General features: G+C 46.0%; 1 protein-coding gene across 10 annotated transcripts in view; it reads right to left on the bottom strand.

The window, feature by feature from the left end:
- LOC110507900 (RNA-binding protein Musashi homolog 2) overlaps positions 1–20,709 on the bottom strand; it is a 404,988-nt gene that overhangs the window by 271,470 nt on the left and 112,809 nt on the right. For all 10 annotated transcript variants that reach the window (XM_021588303.3, XM_021588309.3, XM_021588310.3 and 7 more), the window contains exon 6: positions 17,930–18,022. In XM_021588303.3, the coding sequence (XP_021443978.3) occupies positions 17,930–18,022 (93 nt within the window). The remainder of the gene's footprint in view (positions 1–17,929; positions 18,023–20,709) is intronic.

The raw sequence follows: 20,709 nt of genomic DNA, 5'->3' as shown, positions 1-20,709 counted from the left end.
GGGTGAGAGGAGAGGTGGGGGGTGAGGGGTGAGGGGAGAGGTGGGGGGTGAGGGGAGAGGTGGGGGGTGAGGGGAGAGGTGGGGGGTGAGGGGAGAGGTGGGGGGTGAGGTGGGGGGTGAGAGGAGAGGTGGGGGGTGAGGGGTGAGGTGGGGGGTGAGGGGAGAGGTGGGGGGTGAGGGGTGAGGGGAGAGGTGGGGGGTGAGGGGAATGAAAGGGCCTTTTGCTTTGTTCTCAGCCACCTCCTGCTGCGAATGATTTAGTCGCTGTTCAGACACTCTTAGTGTCGATGAAGTTTTTACCCCACAGACACATGTACACAGAAAGATGGACAGGTGCTGGTTGGTCTACAGAGCTCTGTCGTTCCATAGGGTGGACATAGAGGAAGACAGTCATGGGCCAAAAGACATGAAAGGTCTGGAGAGGAGGAGATGCAGGGGAAATGTATCTTTATTTATTTAGTCTCAATGTAGGTAGTCTTACTGCATGAACATAATGTTTACAGTTAAACTGCCTTTATATCTAGTCACACTATTCCCATTGTAACAGGTGGTGTTTCTCAGACTTTACGCCAGTCCCTCAGTCACTGTATCTGAGTTAAGACAACACACTTTGCCATAAGGCAGAGACTACAAAGGATTACAAAGGATTACAAAAGCCTGAGTGATCTTCATTCTGTTCTGAGCAGTCATCTTTTATAACTGTCAGGCAGGCAGAGGTACTCCACTAAGCCAGGGGCTTCTGAGTGCTAGCCATCAGGCTGGGGGTCAAAGGTCAAACACCTGTGGGCAGTGCCAACTTCAGAGGGCAGAGCGGCAATGTGTGATCATTAGGGGGATGAGAGAGTGACACTGTGCAGAGACCACCAGCACTCCTGCCAACCTGTTCTCCCAACACACACACACACACACACACACACACTCTCTCTCTTTGGAGTGGAGTATCGCCAGCTGTCTGTAACTACTCTCAGATGGATGACAACCACCTGCTGTTGGGGGAAATTAGAAAGCTTGTCAGGCATTTTTTCTTCTTCTCCTTTTTCATCCTCCCGTTTAATTATTCCCTCTTTCATTGAGGTTTGTTTCCTGAGGAACGCCGGAGAGACAGGTTGATCAACTGGAGTATCCTGTTGTGTAAACTTGCAATCTGTCTTTTATGTTCCTGGATTTAAAAGGCAATAGCATGACAAATCAGGGTGACATTGTGAGGAGCTGTAGCATCAGTATTGTTTTGTATTGATGGCAGAATAGGGACAATCAAGATGACATTCTGAGGAGATGTAGCATCAGTATTGTTTGGTATTGATGTCAGAATAGGGACAATCAAGATGACATTGTGAGGAGATGTAGCATCAGTATTGTTTGGTATTGATGGCAGAATAGGGACAATCAAGATGACATTGTGAGGAGATGTAGCATAAGTATTGTTTGGTATTGATGTCAGAATAGGGACAATCAAGATGACATTCTGAGGAGATGTAGCATCAGTATTGTTTGGTATTGATGTCAGAATAGGGACAATCAAGATGACATTGTGAGGAGATGTAGCATCAGTATTGTTTGGTATTGATGTCAGAATAGGGACAATCAAGATGACATTGTGAGGAGATGTAGCATCAGTATTGATGTCAGAATAGGGACAATCAAGATGACATTCTGAGGAGATGTAGCATCAGTATTGTTTGGTATTGATGTCAGAATAGGGACAATCAAGATGACATTGTGAGGAGATGTAGCATCAGTATTGTTTGGTATTGATGTCAGAATAGGGACAATCAAGATGACATTCTGAGGAGATGTAGCATTAGTATTGTTTGGTATTGATGTCAGAATAGGGACAATCAAGATGACATTGTGAGGAGATGTAGCATCAGTATTGTTTGGTATTGATGTCAGAATAGGGACAATCAAGATGACATTCTGAGGAGATGTAGCATCAGTATTGTTTGGTATTGATGTCAGAATAGGGACAATCAAGATGACATTCTGAGGAGCTGTAGCATCAGTATTGATGTCAGAATAGGGACAATCAAGATGACATTGTGAGGAGATGTAGCATCAGTATTGTTTGGTATTGATGTCAGAATAGGGACAATCAAGATGACATTGTGAGGAGCTGTAGCATCAGTATTGTTTGGTATTGATGTCAGAATAGGGACAATCAAGATGACATTGTGAGGAGATGTAGCATCAGTATTGTTTGGTATTGATGACAGAATAGGGACAATCAAGATGACATTGTGAGGCACTGTAGCATCAGTATTGTTTGGTATTGATGTCAGAATAGGGACAATCAAGATGACATTCTGAGGAGATGTAGCATCAGTATTGTTTGGTATTGATGTCAGAATAGGGACAATCAAGATGACATTGTGAGGAGATGTAGCATCAGTATTGATGTCAGAATAGGGACAATCAAGATTACATTGTGAGGAGATGTAGCATCAGTATTGTTTGGTATTGATGTCAGAATAGGGACAATCAAGATGACATTCTGAGGAGATGTAGCATCAGTATTGTTTTGTATTGATGTCAGAATAGGGACAATCAAGATGACATTGTGAGGCACTGTAGCATCAGTATTGTTTGGTATTGATGTCAGAATAGGGACAATCAAGATGACATTCTGAGGAGATGTAGCATCAGTATTGTTTGGTATTGATGTCAGAATAGGGACAATCAAGATGACATTCTGAGGAGATGTAGCATCAGTATTGTTTTGTATTGATGTCAGAATAGGGACAATCAAGATGACATTGTGAGGAGATGTAGCATCAGTATTGTTTGGTATTGATGTCAGAATAGGGACAATCAAGATGACATTCTGAGGAGATGTAGCATCAGTATTGTTTGGTATTGATGTCAGAATAGGGACAATCAAGATGACATTCTGAGGAGATGTAGCATCAGTATTGTTTGGTATTGATGTCAGAATAGGGACAATCAAGATGACATTCTGAGGAGATGTAGCATCAGTATTGATGTCAGAATAGGGACAATCAAGATGACATTCTGAGGAGATGTAGCATCAGTATTGTTTGGTATTGATGTCAGAATAGGGACAATCAAGATGACATTCTGAGGAGATGTAGCATCAGTATTGTTTGGTATTGATGTCAGAATAGGGACAATCAAGATGACATTCTGAGGAGCTGTAGCATCAGTATTGATGTCAGAATAGGGACAATCAAGATGACATTCTGAGGAGATGTAGCATCAGTATTGTTTGGTATTGATGGCAGAATAGGGACAATCAAGATGACATTGTGAGGAGATGTAGCATCAGTATTGATGTCAGAATAGGGACAATCAAGATGACATTGTGAGGAGATGTAGCATCAGTATTGTTTGGTATTGATGTCAGAATAGGGACAATCAAGATGACATTGTGAGGAGATGTAGCATCAGTATTGATGTCAGAATAGGGACAATCAAGATGACATTGTGAGGAGATGTAGCATCAGTATTGTTTGGTATTGATGTCAGAATAGGGACAATCAAGATGACATTCTGAGGAGATGTAGCATCAGTATTGTTTTGTATTGATGGCAGAATAGGGACAATCAAGATGACATTGTGAGGAGATGTAGCATCAGTATTGTTTTGTATTGATGTCAGAATAGGGACAATCAAGATGACATTGTGAGGAGCTGTAGCATCAGTATTGTTTGGTATTGATGTCAGAATAGGGACAATCAAGATGACATTGTGAGGCACTGTAACATCAGTATTGTTTGGTATTGATGTCAGAATAGGGACAATCAAGATGACATTCTGAGGAGATGTAGCATCAGTATTGTTTGGTATTGATGTCAGAATAGGGACAATCAAGATGACATTCTGAGGAGATGTAGCATCAGTATTGTTTTGTATTGATGTCAGAATAGGGACAATCAAGATGACATTCTGAGGAGATGTAGCATCAGTATTGTTTGGTATTGATGTCAGAATAGGGACAATCAAGATGACATTGTGAGGCACTGTAGCATCAGTATTGTTTGGTATTGTTAATTACAAGATGGCAAAATGGGGAAACAATAAGAAAACAAAAAGAGAAAGCAATGAGAGAACATACAGAAAGTGATCTTTATTCTGAACCTCTAATATAAAGGAGGATGAATGGGCCACCCTCCTCCTTTTTAAAGAGTAAAGAGAATCTTCTGTAAATAATGGTGGTATTAATAGACAGTGGATATCTCTTCATATCAACTCTAAATGGGTTGTATCTGGGAGCAGAGCCAGTACTGAGGTGGAGAAGCCTGCTCCTTGGCTCATAACTCAACAGAGGTGGATAACCTGAGCAAGTAGAATTCTGTGTTCTATCACACTTCTTTCATTACATAGCAGAAGGGGATAGAGGCAGCTAATGACATTTATGCTTTACCTTGTCTATGTACACATTTCCATTTAAAGAGGGGTAAAAACATCTTAATTCAATACACAGTAGTATTTGCTCTACAGTTGCTAATATACGTTTCCAAAAAAGTATACATGCATGTGATGTAATTTGATGTCAATACAACGTCTTTGTTGCATTAATTGGTATAGCAACAGAAATAACTGGCCTTCACATTTCCTGACATTGTATTGTTTCCCTATGAATGTGCATTAACACAGAGAGGCTGATGTGGATTGGCTGTGTGTGTGTGACAATGATGTGGCATTGTGGCCAGTCAGAGCCTCCCCCTGGTTGTGTTAGTCCTACGTTCACTACATCACTTTGTTCCCAGACCCAGACATAACACAGAGGGCCAAGGGTTGTCTTAGTCGCCCTTGCTTCTCTTCTACACTCCACCCCAGGAATATTCTCCTCAGAGCAGCGGGAGTAGGAGCCTGAGTGTTCGTTCCCCATTGTGTATGCTGCACCTTAAAGCTCCACTCTGACGGCCAGTACTGTGTCAGCACAGTTTTGCCCGGCAGTGGCACCCCTTGGAGTGAGCTCTGGTTTTGAAAGTTCATTAAAACCCAGGTAATGTGTTGGCATTTCAGTTAATTAGTGCACCAGTCTGCGAGTCCTTCACCCCTTTCCTCGTGCACTTGACTCCTATGGGGAGAATGTGCACTAAGAGGAGAGCTCACCAAAACACATTTACATACAGCACGTACAGGAGCAGCAGACCAAAGACAGTACGTGTGTGTGCGCTTGTGCTTCCAAGTTTTCTTATCTACTATATATCTAGCAGCCTGTATACATCTGCAGTATGTCATCATTTAATCTATGCAGCAATCTCTCTATCCACAGTATCTCAAGTACACTGACTCAAACTGTTTATCAATGACAGTCTCTGGGTATATGAAGAATGGAAAGCAGAGATGAGACGAGAGTCAGTGAGGGATGGACCAGTTCTCACATTCTGGTTGCTTAAAGAGATTGAAAGGTATAATAAGCACTAGAAAATGATTTCCTAACGTATTGTATGAATTGGAATTCAGAGCATATCATACGAATTACAGGAACATTTATATTTATTTATTATTGTGTTTATTGCAGGACGTATCATGTCATATGAAATGGAAGAATTTGCACACAATTGTGCACAATTATTGGGGACACTTTTTTTAGTGAGTGCAACTTTCCAAACTACTGGCTGAAATGACACAAAACCTTTAATAACACATCTTTAAGACTTTGGACTAGTCTTCTGTCACTGTTACACACGGTCCTCCAACCCAGATATATTAAATATTAAAACAGACCAGCACTGTTGTTGTTAACATTAATTATACCCGGCTAAAGAGAAGGTGTTGACAGTGAGTGTTTCATGGTGAACTTCCATCTTGTCTCTTAGTCTGACACATCAGTCGTGACTGTGCTGGAGCTGTTCCAATGCTAGGGCTCTGGAGAAGCATCACACTGCGCTGCACCGGGTGAGTAAGTGTGTGTTATACACTCCTTCTCCGCTGTGTAAGCACAGTAATTGTATATGATGCTCAATACCTTTGAGGCTTCATTAAGCCTTTGCATCAAGCTACAGACAAAAACAATCCCTACCTAGCAGGGAGGGATGTAGGGAGGGAAGGGGGGGGGGGGGGACAAGGCCATTTACGGTGTGTTTTCAAAGTGTTTTGAGTGGGTGGCAGTTATCCCAATGGGAGACGTGTTTTTATTTTTTTAAATGAGCTGTCACAGGCTGCCAGTGTGTACTACTCATGCTGTTGCAGTTATACAATCAGAATGTGTGTATGTTGAGGGGAGGTGGGGGTGTTAGTCTTAAGAAGAAACCTAGTGTGATGATTTTCATTTCATCTTTTACCTTTTGTCTCGTCTGTTTTCACGCTGAGCATTCAAATATTGATTTTTACTTAGCTACTCCACTCGAGGCGACCACAGGTATCTCTGTACAGTCTTAGTCCGATCCTAACTGTAAAATACACAACCATAGGAGAGAAACAGAATGCTCAACTCTCTCACTGCTCACCATAGCTGGAAATACGACACCATAATCACGTTTCGCCTCAACTTTGGAGGTCGAGTGGAGCCTGAGATGGAGCCCGTCACTCAAGCCAGTGTTTACTGAATGGTTCTCTGCAGCTTCGCTAGACAACCAGACACCTGCAGTTCCTTACCGCCGGCAACCAGCAGCAGAGGAAGACAAAGTCCCAGGCGTTGCAGGTGTTCAGAGCAGCCTTGGCAGGGAAGGCTTATTTCAGCCTGGATGTCTTGAAGCTTCCTTCCCCTGGTTGAAGATCACAGGTATAGGCCCCCGAGTGGAAGGTTATTAGGAGTCCGGGGCCGTCTCGGCAGGGCTTGGTGTGGTGTTGGCGTATAGGAGGAAATGCCATGGCTGCGTTCCATTCTGAGAAAGAACCCCGTTTCTTTAAATCCTAATAGAGCCTCGTCTCATTTAATTGGCACACTTCATGCCTGAGCCTGATAGTAATCTGTTCTCTCCTTCAGGGAGCTGCGAGACAGACGATTCCAGCCAATGCTATCTGACAGGAAGAGACTCACTGCGGAAGCCGGATAAGTTGAGCTCATCCAAAACTCTGGCAGATCCCTTTGACAAAATCTTCAAAATGTGGGCAATCTCAGAGCAGAGAATGGTTTACCTTGTGTGCTTCAAACAGCTGTCCTCCTTCCTTCCCAATCCCTGCACCACCACCTCTTCCTTCACTCCACATTCCCCACCAATCACCAAAGATTCTCACCTGCTATCTATATGAGATTTAGTCAAGTGAGTGGGTGCCAGTAATCTATTCAATTACACTCAATCTTCTTTAAACAGCTTGGGTATTTGAGTAGAACAGAGGGCCTACAGGTGCTTTATACCAATGACCCAATGACTTAGTTCTGAGGCAATCCCGTCTTACCCTAGGGGAAATGTTCTAGAAGGATTTACTGGGCTAAAGCCTTACATGGATGCCAAACCATATAGTGAGGACTGTGGGACCATGAAACCCACTGACCAGGGGATCTATGGGTTAGTATATCGACATCAAATAACAAGAGTGCATTACTTTTGTGGATAGGTGGTGAATTTGACTATTTGGTGAATGTCATCATTGCCGATAACAAACCACGAGGGACCCAAACCTGATGAAATCCATAATACCTGCAGACCTGCAGTCCAGCCCCCTCACCCGATAAATAACCTCAGAGCTCAGGGACTTTCAGGAGAAAGCCATTAGTCAGGGCTATTTAATTGAAAGGTGAATTATCTGATGAAAAGCACCCTATTCCCTTTGTAGTGCACTACCTTTGACCAGAGCCACATATGCACTACCCACAGATAGACTCTTAGGGTTTGACTTTAAGGAGGACATTGCCCCTAAGAGCTGGGATACAATCGAGGTGGAGTGCCCACCCTCTGAATGGCACATAGACTCCGAGAAGCTGGTATCGAAAGACCAATCCTCTCTGTAGGCTGAACCACACTCGTAGGCAAGATAAAGGACCTGAATTAGAATAGAACACATCGCCAAGAGGCAGCAGTATAACTTCCTATTTCTAAGTGGGCATTTAAAAATCTTCCCCCTTGACTGCAGGAAACACTACCAATACGCAGAGCAAGCAAAGGTCACAGAGAATATGAAATCATTTGTCTTGTTCGCTCTCTCTCTCTCTCTGGTGAAAAAGCAAGTTCCGTTAGCTCTCTCTCTGGTGAAAAAGCAGGTTCCGTTAGCTCTCTCTCTGGTGAAAAAGCAGGTTCCGTTAGCTCTCTCTCTCTCTCTGGTGAAAAAGCAGGTTCCGTTAGCTCTCTCTCTCTCTCTGGTGAAAAAGCAGGTTCCGTTAGCTCTCTCTCTCTCTCTGGTGAAAAAGCAGGTTCCGTTAGCTCTCTCTCTCTCTCTCTCTCTGGTGAAAAAGCAGGTTCCGTTAGCTCTCTTTCTCTCTGGCGAAAAAGCAGGTTCCGTTAGCTCTCTCTCTCTCTCTGGTGAAAAAGCAGGTTCCGTTAGCTCTCTCTCTCTCTGGTGAAAAAGCAGGTTCCGTTAGCTCTCTCTCTCTCTGGCGAAAAAGCAGGTTCCGTTAGCTCTCTCTCTCTCTGGTGAAAAAGCAGGTTCCGTTAGCTCTCTCTCTCCTTGGTGAAAAAGCAGGTTCCGTTAGCTCTCTCTCTCTCTGGTGAAAAAGCAGGTTCCGTTAGCTCTCTCTCTCTCTGGTGAAAAAGCAGGTTCCGTTAGCTCTTTCTCTCTCTCTGGTGAAAAAGCAGGTTCCGTTAGCTCTCTCTCTCTCTCTGGTGAAAAAGCAGGTTCCGTTAGCTCTCTCTCTCTCTCTGGTGAAAAAGCAGGTTCCGTTAGCTCTCTCTCTCTCTGGTGAAAAAGCAGGTTCCGTTAGCTCTTTCTCTCTCTCTGGTGAAAAAGCAGGTTCCGTTAGCTCTCTCTCTCTCTCTGGTGAAAAAGCAGGTTCCGTTAGCTCTCTCTCTCTCTGGTGAAAAAGCAGGTTCCGTTAGCTCTCTCTCTCTCTGGTGAAAAAGCAGGTTCCGTTAGCTCTCTCTCTCCTTGGTGAAAAAGCAGGTTCCGTTAGCTCTCTCTCTCTCTGGTGAAAAAGCAGGTTCCGTTAGCTCTCTCTCTCTCTGGTGAAAAAGCAGGTTCCGTTAGCTCTTTCTCTCTCTCTGGTGAAAAAGCAGGTTCCGTTAGCTCTCTCTCTCTCTCTGGTGAAAAAGCAGGTTCCGTTAGCTCTCTCTCTCTCTCTGGTGAAAAAGCAGGTTCCGTTAGCTCTCTCTCTCTCTGGTGAAAAAGCAGGTTCCGTTAGCTCTTTCTCTCTCTCTGGTGAAAAAGCAGGTTCCGTTAGCTCTCTCTCTCTCTCTGGTGAAAAAGCAGGTTCCGTTAGCTCTCTCTCTCTCTGGTGAAAAAGCAGGTTCCGTTAGCTCTCTCTCTCTCTCTCTCTCTGGTGAAAAAGCAGGTTCCGTTAGCTCTCTCTCTCCTTGGTGAAAAAGCAGGTTCCGTTAGCTCTCTCTCTCTCTGGTGAAAAAGCAGGTTCCGTTAGCTCTCTCTCTCTCTGGTGAAAAAGCAGGTTCCGTTAGCTCTTTCTCTCTCTCTGGTGAAAAAGCAGGTTCCGTTAGCTCTCTCTCTCTCTCTCTGGTGAAAAAGCAGGTTCCATTAGCTCTCTCTCTCTTCATTCTATTCTTGAGGCTCAAGCCGTAATCATCAGTGATTTCACCAGGATTAAAACCACAGAGCAGCCCTGCAACCGCACAGTGGAACAGAGCGGAGGAGGAGTCCGTTGGGGACCAAACCAATCTGCTTTACACATAATTTACACAGTAAACTGATAGAGGAGCTCGCAGCAGCTAACAAAGCAGCAGTTCCTTGGTGCTGTGAACCAGTCACATAAGACATATTAACCTTGTATTAGAGGCAAATCCACAGTGGTATTCACAGCCTGGTTCTGTAGGAGGCCCTGGACTAAACAACAAAGTGTTGTCAGGCTGGCATGTGGCCCAGAGGAGGTGGTGAACAGGTTAAGTACAAAGGCTGCTAGGTCTCCACTATGGGACTGTGAGGTAGATGAAGCCTTCATTAAAGCTGTGAACAGGTTAGGTTAAGCGAGGTACGCGTAAGGAGGGAAGGTGATACACTATGGGACTGTGAGGTAGATGAAGCAAAGACATTGTCACCTCCAAGAGACAGAATCAACACAATCCCACAAATAAATGTAGTTGAAAGAAATCACAGTGAAGTATTATGACAAAAAATGAAAATGCCCAATTGAATATATATTCATTTCAAATCTTTCCTGGGCAGTATAAGGCGTGTGAGGACGTTGTCTTTGGTCTGTGTCCTCTGCCTTCTATTCATCTGTAGAAGAAGAACAAGGATCCAATCAGTACAGCTCCAACTTCACTGTGATTACACAGAGGGGTGAGACAGCTTCAACGTCACTGTGATTACACAGAGGGGTGAGACAGCTCCAACTTCACTGTGATTACACAGAGGGGTGAGACAGCTTCAACGTCACTGTGATTACACAGAGGGGTGAGACAGCTCCAACTTCACTGTGATTACACAGAGGGGTGAGACAGCTCCAACTTCACTGTGATTACACAGAGGTGTGAGACAGCTTCAACGTCACTGTGATTACACAGAGGTGTGAGACAGCTCCAACTTCACTGTGATTACACAGAGGGGTGAGACAGCTTCAACGTCACTGTGATTACACAGAGGGGTGAGACAGCTCCAACTTCACTGTGATTACACAGAGGGGTGAGACAGCTTCAACGTCACTGTGATTACACAGAGGTGTGAGACAGCTCCAACTTCACTGTGATTACACAGAGGGGTGAGACAGCTCCAACTTCACTGTGATTACACAGAGGGGTGAGACAGCTCCAACTTTACTGTGATTACACAGAGGGGTGAGACAGCTCCAACTTCACTGTGATTACACAGTGGGGTGAGACAGCTTCAACTTCACTGTGATTACACAGAGGGGTGAGACAGCTCCAACTTCATTGTGATTCCACAGAAGGGTGAGACAGCTCCAACTTCACTGTGATTACACAGAGGGGTGAGACAGCTCCAACTTCACTGTGATTACACAGAGGGGTGAGACAGCTCCAACTTTACTGTGATTACACAGAGGGGTGAGACAGCTCCAACTTCACTGTGATTACACAGTGGGGTAAGACAGCTTCAACTTCACTGTGATTACACAGAGGGGTGAGACAGCTCCAACTTCATTGTGATTCCACAGAAGGGTGAGACAGCTCCAACTTCACTGTGATTACACAGAGGGGTGAGACAGCTTCAACGTCACTGTGATTACACAGAGGTGTGAGACAGCTCCAACTTCACTGTGATTACACAGAGGGGTGAGACAGCTTCAACGTCACTGTGATTACACAGAGGGGTGAGACAGCTCCAACTTCACTGTGATTACACAGAGGGGTGAGACAGCTTCAACGTCACTGTGATTACACAGAGGTGTGAGACAGCTCCAACTTCACTGTGATTACACAGAGGGGTGAGACAGCTCCAACTTCACTGTGATTACACAGAGGGGTGAGACAGCTCCAACTTTACTGTGATTACACAGAGGGGTGAGACAGCTCCAACTTCACTGTGATTACACAGTGGGGTGAGACAGCTTCAACTTCACTGTGATTACACAGAGGGGTGAGACAGCTCCAACTTCATTGTGATTCCACAGAAGGGTGAGACAGCTCCAACTTCACTGTGATTACACAGAGGGGTGAGACAGCTCCAACTTCACTGTGATTACACAGAGGGGTGAGACAGCTCCAACTTTACTGTGATTACACAGAGGGGTGAGACAGCTCCAACTTCACTGTGATTACACAGTGGGGTGAGACAGCTTCAACTTCACTGTGATTACACAGAGGGGTGAGACAGCTCCAACTTCATTGTGATTCCACAGAAGGGTGAGACAGCTCCAACTTCACTGTGATTACACAGTGGGGTGAGACAGCTTCAACTTCACTGTGATTACACAGAGGGGTGAGACAGCTCCAACTTCATTGTGATTCCACAGAAGGGTGAGACAGCTCCAACTTCACTGTGATTACACAGAGGTGTGAGACAGCTTATGACAACACTGAATCAACTGTGTTTTCAATCCTCACAAGGAGATTCAGTTTCACTCATTGACTCTGGGGCTATGAGGAGCATTCTAAACACACACACAGCCACACATAGACAGACACACAGACAAACACACAGGCAAACACACACACACAGCCAAACACAACCAGCCACAGCCAGCCAGACAGACAGACAGGCAGCCAGACAAGAAGCCAGACAATAAGCCAGACAGACAGACAGACAGACAGCCAGACAGACAAGCAGCCAGACACACATAGACAGACACACACAGATACGCAGCCAGATAGACTCGCAGCCAGACAGACACGCAGCCAGACAGACACACAGATGCCAGCCAGAGGAGTCTACATCCCTCTATCATCCCTCAGTAACCCCTGGAGATGGAGTCTACATCCCTCTATCATCCCTCAGTAACCCCTGGAGATGAGACTTAATCCCTCAGTAACCCCTGGAGATGAGACTTCATCCCTCAGTAACCCCTGGAGATGGAGTCTACATCTCTCTATCATCCCTCAGTAACCCCTGGAAATGAGACTTCATCCCTCAGTAACCCCTGGAGATGAGACTTCATCCCTCAGTAACCCCTGGAGATGAGGAGTCTACGTCCCTCTTTCATCCCTCAGTAACCCCTGGAGATGGAGTCTACATCCCTCTTTCATCCCTCAGTAACCCCTGGAGATGAGACTTCATCCCTCAGTAACCCTTGGAGATGAGACTTCATCCCTCAGTAACCCCTGGAGATGAGACTTCATCCCTCAGTAACCCCTGGAGATGAGACTTCATCCCACAGTAACCCCTGGAGATGAGACTTCATCCCACAGTAACCCCTGGAGATGGAGTCTATATCCCTCTTTCATCCCTCAGTAACCCCTGGAGATGAGTCTACATCCCTCTATCATCCCTCAGTAACCCCCTGGAGATGATACTTCATCCCTCAGTAACCCCTGGAGATGAGACTTCATCCCTCAGTAACCCCTGGAGATGAGGAGTCTACATCCCTCTTTCATCCCTCAGTAACCCCTGGAGATGAGTCTACATCCCTCTATCATCCCTCAGTAACCCCCTGGAGATGAGACTTCATCCCTCAGTAACCCCAGGAGATGAGACTTCATCCCTCAGTAACCCCTGGAGATGAGGAGTCTACATCCCTCTATCATCCCTCAGTAACCCCCTGGAGATGAGACTTCATCCCTCAGTAACCCCTGGAGATGAGACTTCATCCCTCAGTAACCCCTGGAGATGAGACTTCATCCCTCAGTAACCCCTGGAGATGAGACTTCATCCCTCAGTAACCCTCGGAGAAGAGACTTCATCCCTCAGTAACCCCTGGAGATGAGGAGTCTACATCCCTCTATCATCCCTCAGTAACCACTGGAGATGAGACTTCATCCCTCAGTAACCCCTGGAGATGAGACTTCATCCCTCAGTAACCCCTGGAGATGAGACGTCATCCCTCAGTAACCCCTGGAGATGAGACTTCATCCCTCAGTAACCCCCTGGAGATGAGACTTCATCCCTCAGTAACCCCTGGAGATGAGACTTCATCCCTCAGTAACCCCTGGAGATGAGGAGTCTACATCAGTAAATTTCACCTTTCATCTCACTGTTCAGCTTCCGTGGCTCTGCTGTACTGTGCAGAGAATGTTCTTGCGGCGGAGCTATAAGTCAGACTGAATTCTAGCTGGATTTAGGTTATTCTAGATTTACTTTGAATAGTCTTTTTCCATTTCTATAAAGTCAGGTTCACACATTAGAACAGTACATCAAGATAAAACATCCTATAACCACAAATAATAGTTAGGGCTGTTGTTCATGACAGGCTAAATGAACTAAACACTGAGTTTAACTCAATGTAAAGTCCAGGTACAGTATCTCTGATGACAGGAGACAGGTGAAAGGTGAGGTCAGAGAGGGGTCAACAACCAATGCAGGAGTTGTTGCAGCTCAGCCAGACAAACTCCAAACTGATTATAACAAACGTATGACTAAGCATTAGCAACCCTGGCTAATTAGCCTGCTCTGGGTATAAACAAGGCAGGATAGAGGAAGGGGGATTGACTGGGCTCCCCTTTTTCTGCTAATTTGTAAGATTACGTCGGGAAGTGGGTAGAGGTTAAGAACACCCCATTGCATAATCATGATGATGAATCATCTCGTTGTGCTGTCCCCATCTTGTTTAGTCTCAACTGTAAAAGTCCTGAGAGAGAATTGTTCACTTTGTCAAGACTGTGTGAAAATGGCATTATGTTTATAACTAGCTGATAAAGCACTACTCTTGGAGGACGGAGAAAGGAGATGAATTACTACCATATGCGAATAATATCTGAAAAGACAGTCACTCTGGTCTGTATTAAGACGATACATAGTGTAGCACTGAAGGGCAGAAGGCTGTATGTCAACAGAGGTGGCAGTGTCCCTGGTCCATTTAAACAGACTCATTCAGTACAGTACATGTGGCTTCCTGTGGCCTTGGGCTCCTGGGCCGTCACAGCTCTGCTTAAGATGCACTTTGGGGCTGACGCATTGAACAGGCAGGAAAGGCCTCTCTTGGGTAGAGCACTCTGTCATAGTAGTACACACACCAGCCTGCTAGGTCTGGGAGAGCACGGTCTGTGAGGAGACAAATCCTATGACCCTGGTGCCCCACGCCACCTGCTTCCTACCCCTATGAAGCACGCACACACACACACACACACACACACACACACACACACACACACACACACACACACACACACACACACACACACACACACACACACACACACACACACACACACACACACACACACACACACACACACACACACACACACACACACACACACACACACACACACAGCCAACATAACTCTGCTAATTGGCTAATTCTGGATCCACACCAAACAAAACACACACTCAGACATTGATAAACACACGTGGCGCACGCACGCACACACGCACACAGTATCAGTAGTGCTGACATGTGAGTCATCAAGAGCAGGTTGCAAATGGATTCCCAGAGTTTACATTTCAGACAACTCACTTCCAGCCCCCTCCTCCCTCCCTCTCATCCCTCCACTTCTGACTTCTTCCCTCCAAAACACAGCTGCTGTGCTTGGTACAGGTGTGCTCTCATTTCTCTGAGAGGACACTGGCTAATTAACTGGTTTATTCACTCAGATGGACTCCTCACTGACACACACACACACACACACACACACACACACACACACACACACAGAGAGGGTGCAATAGTGCGGGCAGACAGACGGGGGGTGTCTGGGGAAGGGGGGGTATGGGGCCAGGATCCAGCCCCTCTCTGTCAGTCAGTCTGATTGGGCCTCCTCTAAACCAGGAGAGCTTGTGAGGTTTCCAGGACAGGAGCCATGTGGCCCGTTCCTGAAAAGCCCAATGCAGCCGTATTTATCTCAATATCAAATCCCTTCTGGGTAACAAATAACAACTTTACTGGGATTGTTTCAATTCAAATGGTCAAAAAGAAAGGAAAATAGCTTCTTAGCAAAGAGACATTTCTCAAGCAAGAATTTTGCTCGGACTGTCTGAGTGGGGAGGAGAAAACTGAAAACTAGCCGTTATTGACAGAGAGGTTTGAAACTCTCTTTCTTATTGGTCACCAGAACAGCCTGACATTTCAGCCGTCTTTTCAAACAGCTCTTACACTAAAAGGGCATTATCATCATTTTAATCATTTCACAGTATTATTCCAACCTCAGTGTGGAAATATATATAAAACAAGGAATATCCTGTTTTTGACTGCACTGGCCCTTTAAAGTAATCACTGATCTAACACGATTGGACAGGTGAAAGCAGGAACTCCTGTATTTGAGCTCTCACAAATCCAGTCCTGTCGGATCAGTGACTACTTCAACGAAGGGAGGGAGGAAGGATGAACTTTCTAAATATTCAAACAAGGACTTAGAGAGCCAGGAAAACCCAGGCCACTCAATCAAACCCTGGCTCTGTCCCCAACATCTCTGGAAAAATTATGAGAATCCTCAAACTAGAAGCTAAAACGGACACTTTAGAAGTGACAATAGAATCAGTCCCACTACATGCCTGACAACTGACGAAACAGGTCTGATGGTACCAGCAGCAGGATATGGGGAGACTCATCTAAACAACCAGCCTCCACAGCCAGTGTAGGAACCAGACACATCCCAGGGAATGAGTCCATACACCTCCACAGCCAGTGTAGGAACCAGACACATCCCAGGGAATGAGTCCATACACCTCCACAGCCAGTGTAGGAACCAGACACATCCCAGGGAATGAGTCCGTACACCTCCACAGCCAGTGTAGGAACCAGACACATCCCAGGGAATGAGTCCGTACACCTCCACAGCCAGTGTAGGAACCAGACACATCCCAGGGAATGAGTCCGTACACCTCCACAGCCAGTGTAGGAACCAGACACATCCCAGGGAATGAGTCTGTACACCTCCACAGCCAGTGTAGGAACCAGACACATCCCAGGGAATGAGTCCGTACACCTCCACAGCCAGTGTAGGAACCAGACACATCCCAGGGAATGAGTCCGTACACCTCCACAGCCAATGTAGGAACCAGACACATCCCAGGGAATGAGTCCGTACTAGAGGTCGACCGATTAATCGGAATGGCCGATTAATTAGGGCCGATTTCAAGTTTTCAGAACAATTGGAAATCGGTATTTTTGGGCGCCGATTTGCAGATCAAAAAAATGTATATGTATTTTTTATTATTATGTTTTATTTATACCTTTATTAACTAGGCAAGTCAGTTAAGAACACATTCTTATTTTCAATGACGGCCTAGGAACGGTGGGTTAACTGCCTTGTTCAGGGACAGAACGACAGATTTTCACCTTGTCAGCTCGGGGGATCCAAACTTGCAACCTTACAGTTAACTAGTCCAACGCAATAACGACCTGCCTCTCTCTCGTTGCACTCCACAAGGAGACTGCCTGTAACGCGAATGCAGTAAGCCAAGGTAAGTTGCTAGCTAGCATTAAACTTATCTTATAAAAAACAATCAATCATAATCACTAGTTATAACTACACATGGTTGATGATATTACTTGATATTATCTAGCGTGTCCTGCGTTGCATATAATCTGACTGAACATACAAGTATCTGACTGAGCGGTGGTAGGCAGAAGCAGGCGCATAAACATTCATTCAAACAGCACTTTTGTGCGTTTTGCCAGCAGCTCTTTGTTGTGCGTCAAGCATTGCGCTGTTCATGACTTCAAGCCTATCAACTCCCGAGATGAGGCTGGTGTAACCGAAGTGAAATGGCTAGCTCGTTAGCGCACGTTAACTAGAAGCACGGAACCTATACTGTTACACTGGCAATACTAAAGTGCCTATAAGAACATCCAATAGTCAAAGGTTAATGAAATACAAATGGTATAGAGGGAAATAGTCCTATAATTCCTATAATAACTACAACCTAAAACTTCTTACCTGGGAATATTGAAGACTCATGTTAAAAGGAACCACCAGCTTTCATATGTTCTCATGTTCTGAGCAATGAACTGAAACATTAGCTTTCTTACATAGCATATATTGCACTTTTACTTTCTTCTCCAACACTTTGTTTTTGCATTATTTAAACTAAATTGAACATGTTTCATTATTTACTTGAGGCTAAATTGATTTTATTAATGTATTATATTAAGTTAAAATAAGTGTTCATTCAGTATTGATGTAATTATCATTATTACAACAACAACAAAATTGGCCGATTAATCGGTATCGGGTTTTTTTGTCCTCCAATAATCGGTATCGGCGTTGAAAATTCATAATCGGTCGACCTCTAGTCCGTTACACCTCCACACCACAGATCTCTATTAGAGACTTGGTGAGATCCGATAGAGTCCATCACCTTGAAATCACACAGCCCCTGAACAACACAGGACAAGAAGAGGACATCACTTTCAAATAAGCCTTACCTTGCCAAACTGTTCAAAATACTGCTTCACATCTTCAACTACTGTGTTCGCTGATAATCCTCCTACGAATATTTTCTTTGTTCTTGTGACCATCTGGAAGGAGAGAAAAAGAGAGAAGAGAGATCACCAACATATGAAAGCCTTTAGAGGACAAATCTCAAGAGCATTCATACCCCTCTTCTCCTCTCAGACACTAGTCAGGGCCAGATTCATAGTTTAAGTTAAAACAGCGTTGAGTAGTGTAGCTCGTGAGCTGCAAGTCTGCGGTCATTTGTTGGGGTGTGTAGGGACGTGTCCAGAGGACCACCTGTCACTAATGTCACTCACTACCTGTGCCCTGTCCTTCCCAAGGCCACACAATGAGTTTTGACACTTTTACTTTCACACACAAGAGGAGAGGAGAGAGAAGATAGGAGAGAGAAGAGGGAAGGGAAGAGAAGAGGAGAGGAATGGAGAGAGAAGATAGGAGAGAGAGAAGAGGGGAGGGGAGAGAAGATAGGAGAGAGAGAAGAGGGGAGGGGAGAGAAGATAGGAGAGAGGAGAGAAAGGAGAGAGAAGAGGGGAGGACAGAGAAGAGGGGAGGGGAGAGAAGAGAAGAAGAGAAAGGAATCAAGGTTTAAACCCAGAGGGACAAAGGAGAGAGCACATCTCTTCCCCTTGGCCACCACCACCCATGGTTGGACTACCCATCAGCACTAGCAACACAGTCCAACACAATGGATGGCCGAGTGCAGCCAGGGAATCTGTCAACATCACTCACATTTATCACCCGCCATCTTTAGGAGCAACAAGCCAGCACCACTTCAGTCTTCATCTCTCTACTTTCCTTCCTTCTCCTCCCGACATCTTTCCCTCCCTGCAGTTTCATCTGCTTCCCTTGATAAATAATCTGCCTGTATGTCTTTATCCCCAGTTGTTTTCAGGCCGGGCTTGGCTCTAGCAGGATGCCTCAACTTGTCTGCCGAGAGTTGTTTTTTTTCAGCTCCTGCTCGCTTTACACCTACTGATGTGGGCCTCAGTGTGTGTGTGTGTGACAACAGGCCTTAAATCTTCACTCTATCCATCTTACTGTATACCTTCTCTTCCTCTCTCCTCCTCCAATCCCTATCCTCCTACAGTCTCATCCTCTCTCTCCTCCTCCTCCAATCCCTATCTTCCTACAGTCTCTTCCTCTCTCTCCTCCTCCAATCCCTATCCTCCTACAGTCTCTTCCTCTCTCTCCTCCTCTCACCTGGCATATGACTGCTGACTACCTCCAACACATTAACATACAGGCTGATGGTTAGAACAGGCTTTCAGCAAATTAGACATCAGAGGAGCTCTGAGATGAGACAGTAAGAAGCATCAGCTGCAGTGACGACTGACTGCAGTAGTTCTGCACCTCCTCCACAGTGAGGAGATGGTCTAGAAGGACTTGTCAACATTCCTTAGTCCCTCTACACCACTGACAGACAGCATCTAGGGCCAGGCCAGGGCATTTACTGTAGGCATCACATCACTGTCCACCCTCAGCTTCAATATCCCTCACAGAAATATACAGAAGCAACGTCTAACAATAACTAGCTCGGAAAATAATCCACCGCTGACGCTGTGAAGCAGCCAGTCAGTTTCCTACCTGTATTTCATAGACGTTTTGTTTGAATTGGAGGGAAAGGACAAAAACCATGGTGTGTGGATGGTCATGGCTGTTAGAAGATGAACAGCGTCATAAAGCAGTGAGGTGTCAGAGAGAGAAGATAACAGAATCATTCAGGTGGCCGTGATGTGTTGGAGAGGTTGAGGTAATGGATGGAGGCGTCGCCTCTCCTTGTCGTGTACTGACATGCCTCAACAGGAGAAGCAGGCAGCCTCTCTCTCTCTGTTCTGCTCTGCTCTGGTCCCAGAGGGATTGGGGAGATCCAGGTGGGTGCAGTAAGTTACAACACCAAACTGTGTCTCATTATTTGTGCAAATTTGAAAAGCTCTATCTGTGAAGCAGTGGAGAGGGTGACGAGGGAGAATCGTGTCGAGAGGACACTAGTCAGGGCTCAGAGCCCCTCCTCTCCACCCAGACACTAGTCAGGGCTTAGAGCCCCTCCTCTCCAACCAGACACTAGTCAGGGCTCAGAGCCAGGTCTTTACCCCTCCTCTCCTCCCAGACACTAGTCAGGGCTCAGAGCCCCTCCTCTCCACCCAGACACTAGTCAGGGCTCAGAGCCCCCCCTTCCACCCAGACACTAGTCAGGGCTCAGAGCCCCTCCTCTCCACTCAGACACTAGTCAGGGCTCAGAGCCCCTCCTCTCCACCCAGACACTAGTCAGGGCTCAGAGCCCCTCCACTCCACCCAGACACTAGTCAGGGCTCAGAGCCCCTCCTCTCCACCCAGACACTAGTCAGGGCTCAGAGCCCCTCCTCTCCACCCAGACACTAGTCAGGGCTCAGAGCCCCTCCTCTCCACCCAGACACTAGTCAGGGCTCAGAGCCCCTGCTCTCCACCCAGACACTAGTCAGGGCTCAGAGCCCCTCCTCTCCAACCAGACACTAGTCAGGGCTCAGAGCCCCTCCTCTCCACCCAGACACTAGTCAGGGCTCAGAGCCCCTCCTCTCCACCCAGACACTAGTCAGGGCTCAGAGCCCCTCCTCTCCACCCAGACACTAGTCAGGGCTCAGAGCCCCTCCTCTCCACCCAGACACTAGTCAGGGCTCAGAGCCCCTCCTCTCCACCCAGACACTAGTCAGGGCTCAGAGTCCCTCCACTCCACCCAGACACTAGTCAGGGCTCAGAGCCCCTCCTCTCCACC

The sequence above is a fragment of the Oncorhynchus mykiss genome, chromosome 27, assembly GCF_057628025.1.
Source record: "Oncorhynchus mykiss isolate SJ-2025 chromosome 27, ASM5762802v1, whole genome shotgun sequence".
Classification (NCBI taxonomy): domain Eukaryota; kingdom Metazoa; phylum Chordata; class Actinopteri; order Salmoniformes; family Salmonidae; genus Oncorhynchus; species Oncorhynchus mykiss.
Note: the sequence above shows the minus strand (reverse complement) of the source record. Positions and strands in the feature narration are given on the sequence as shown.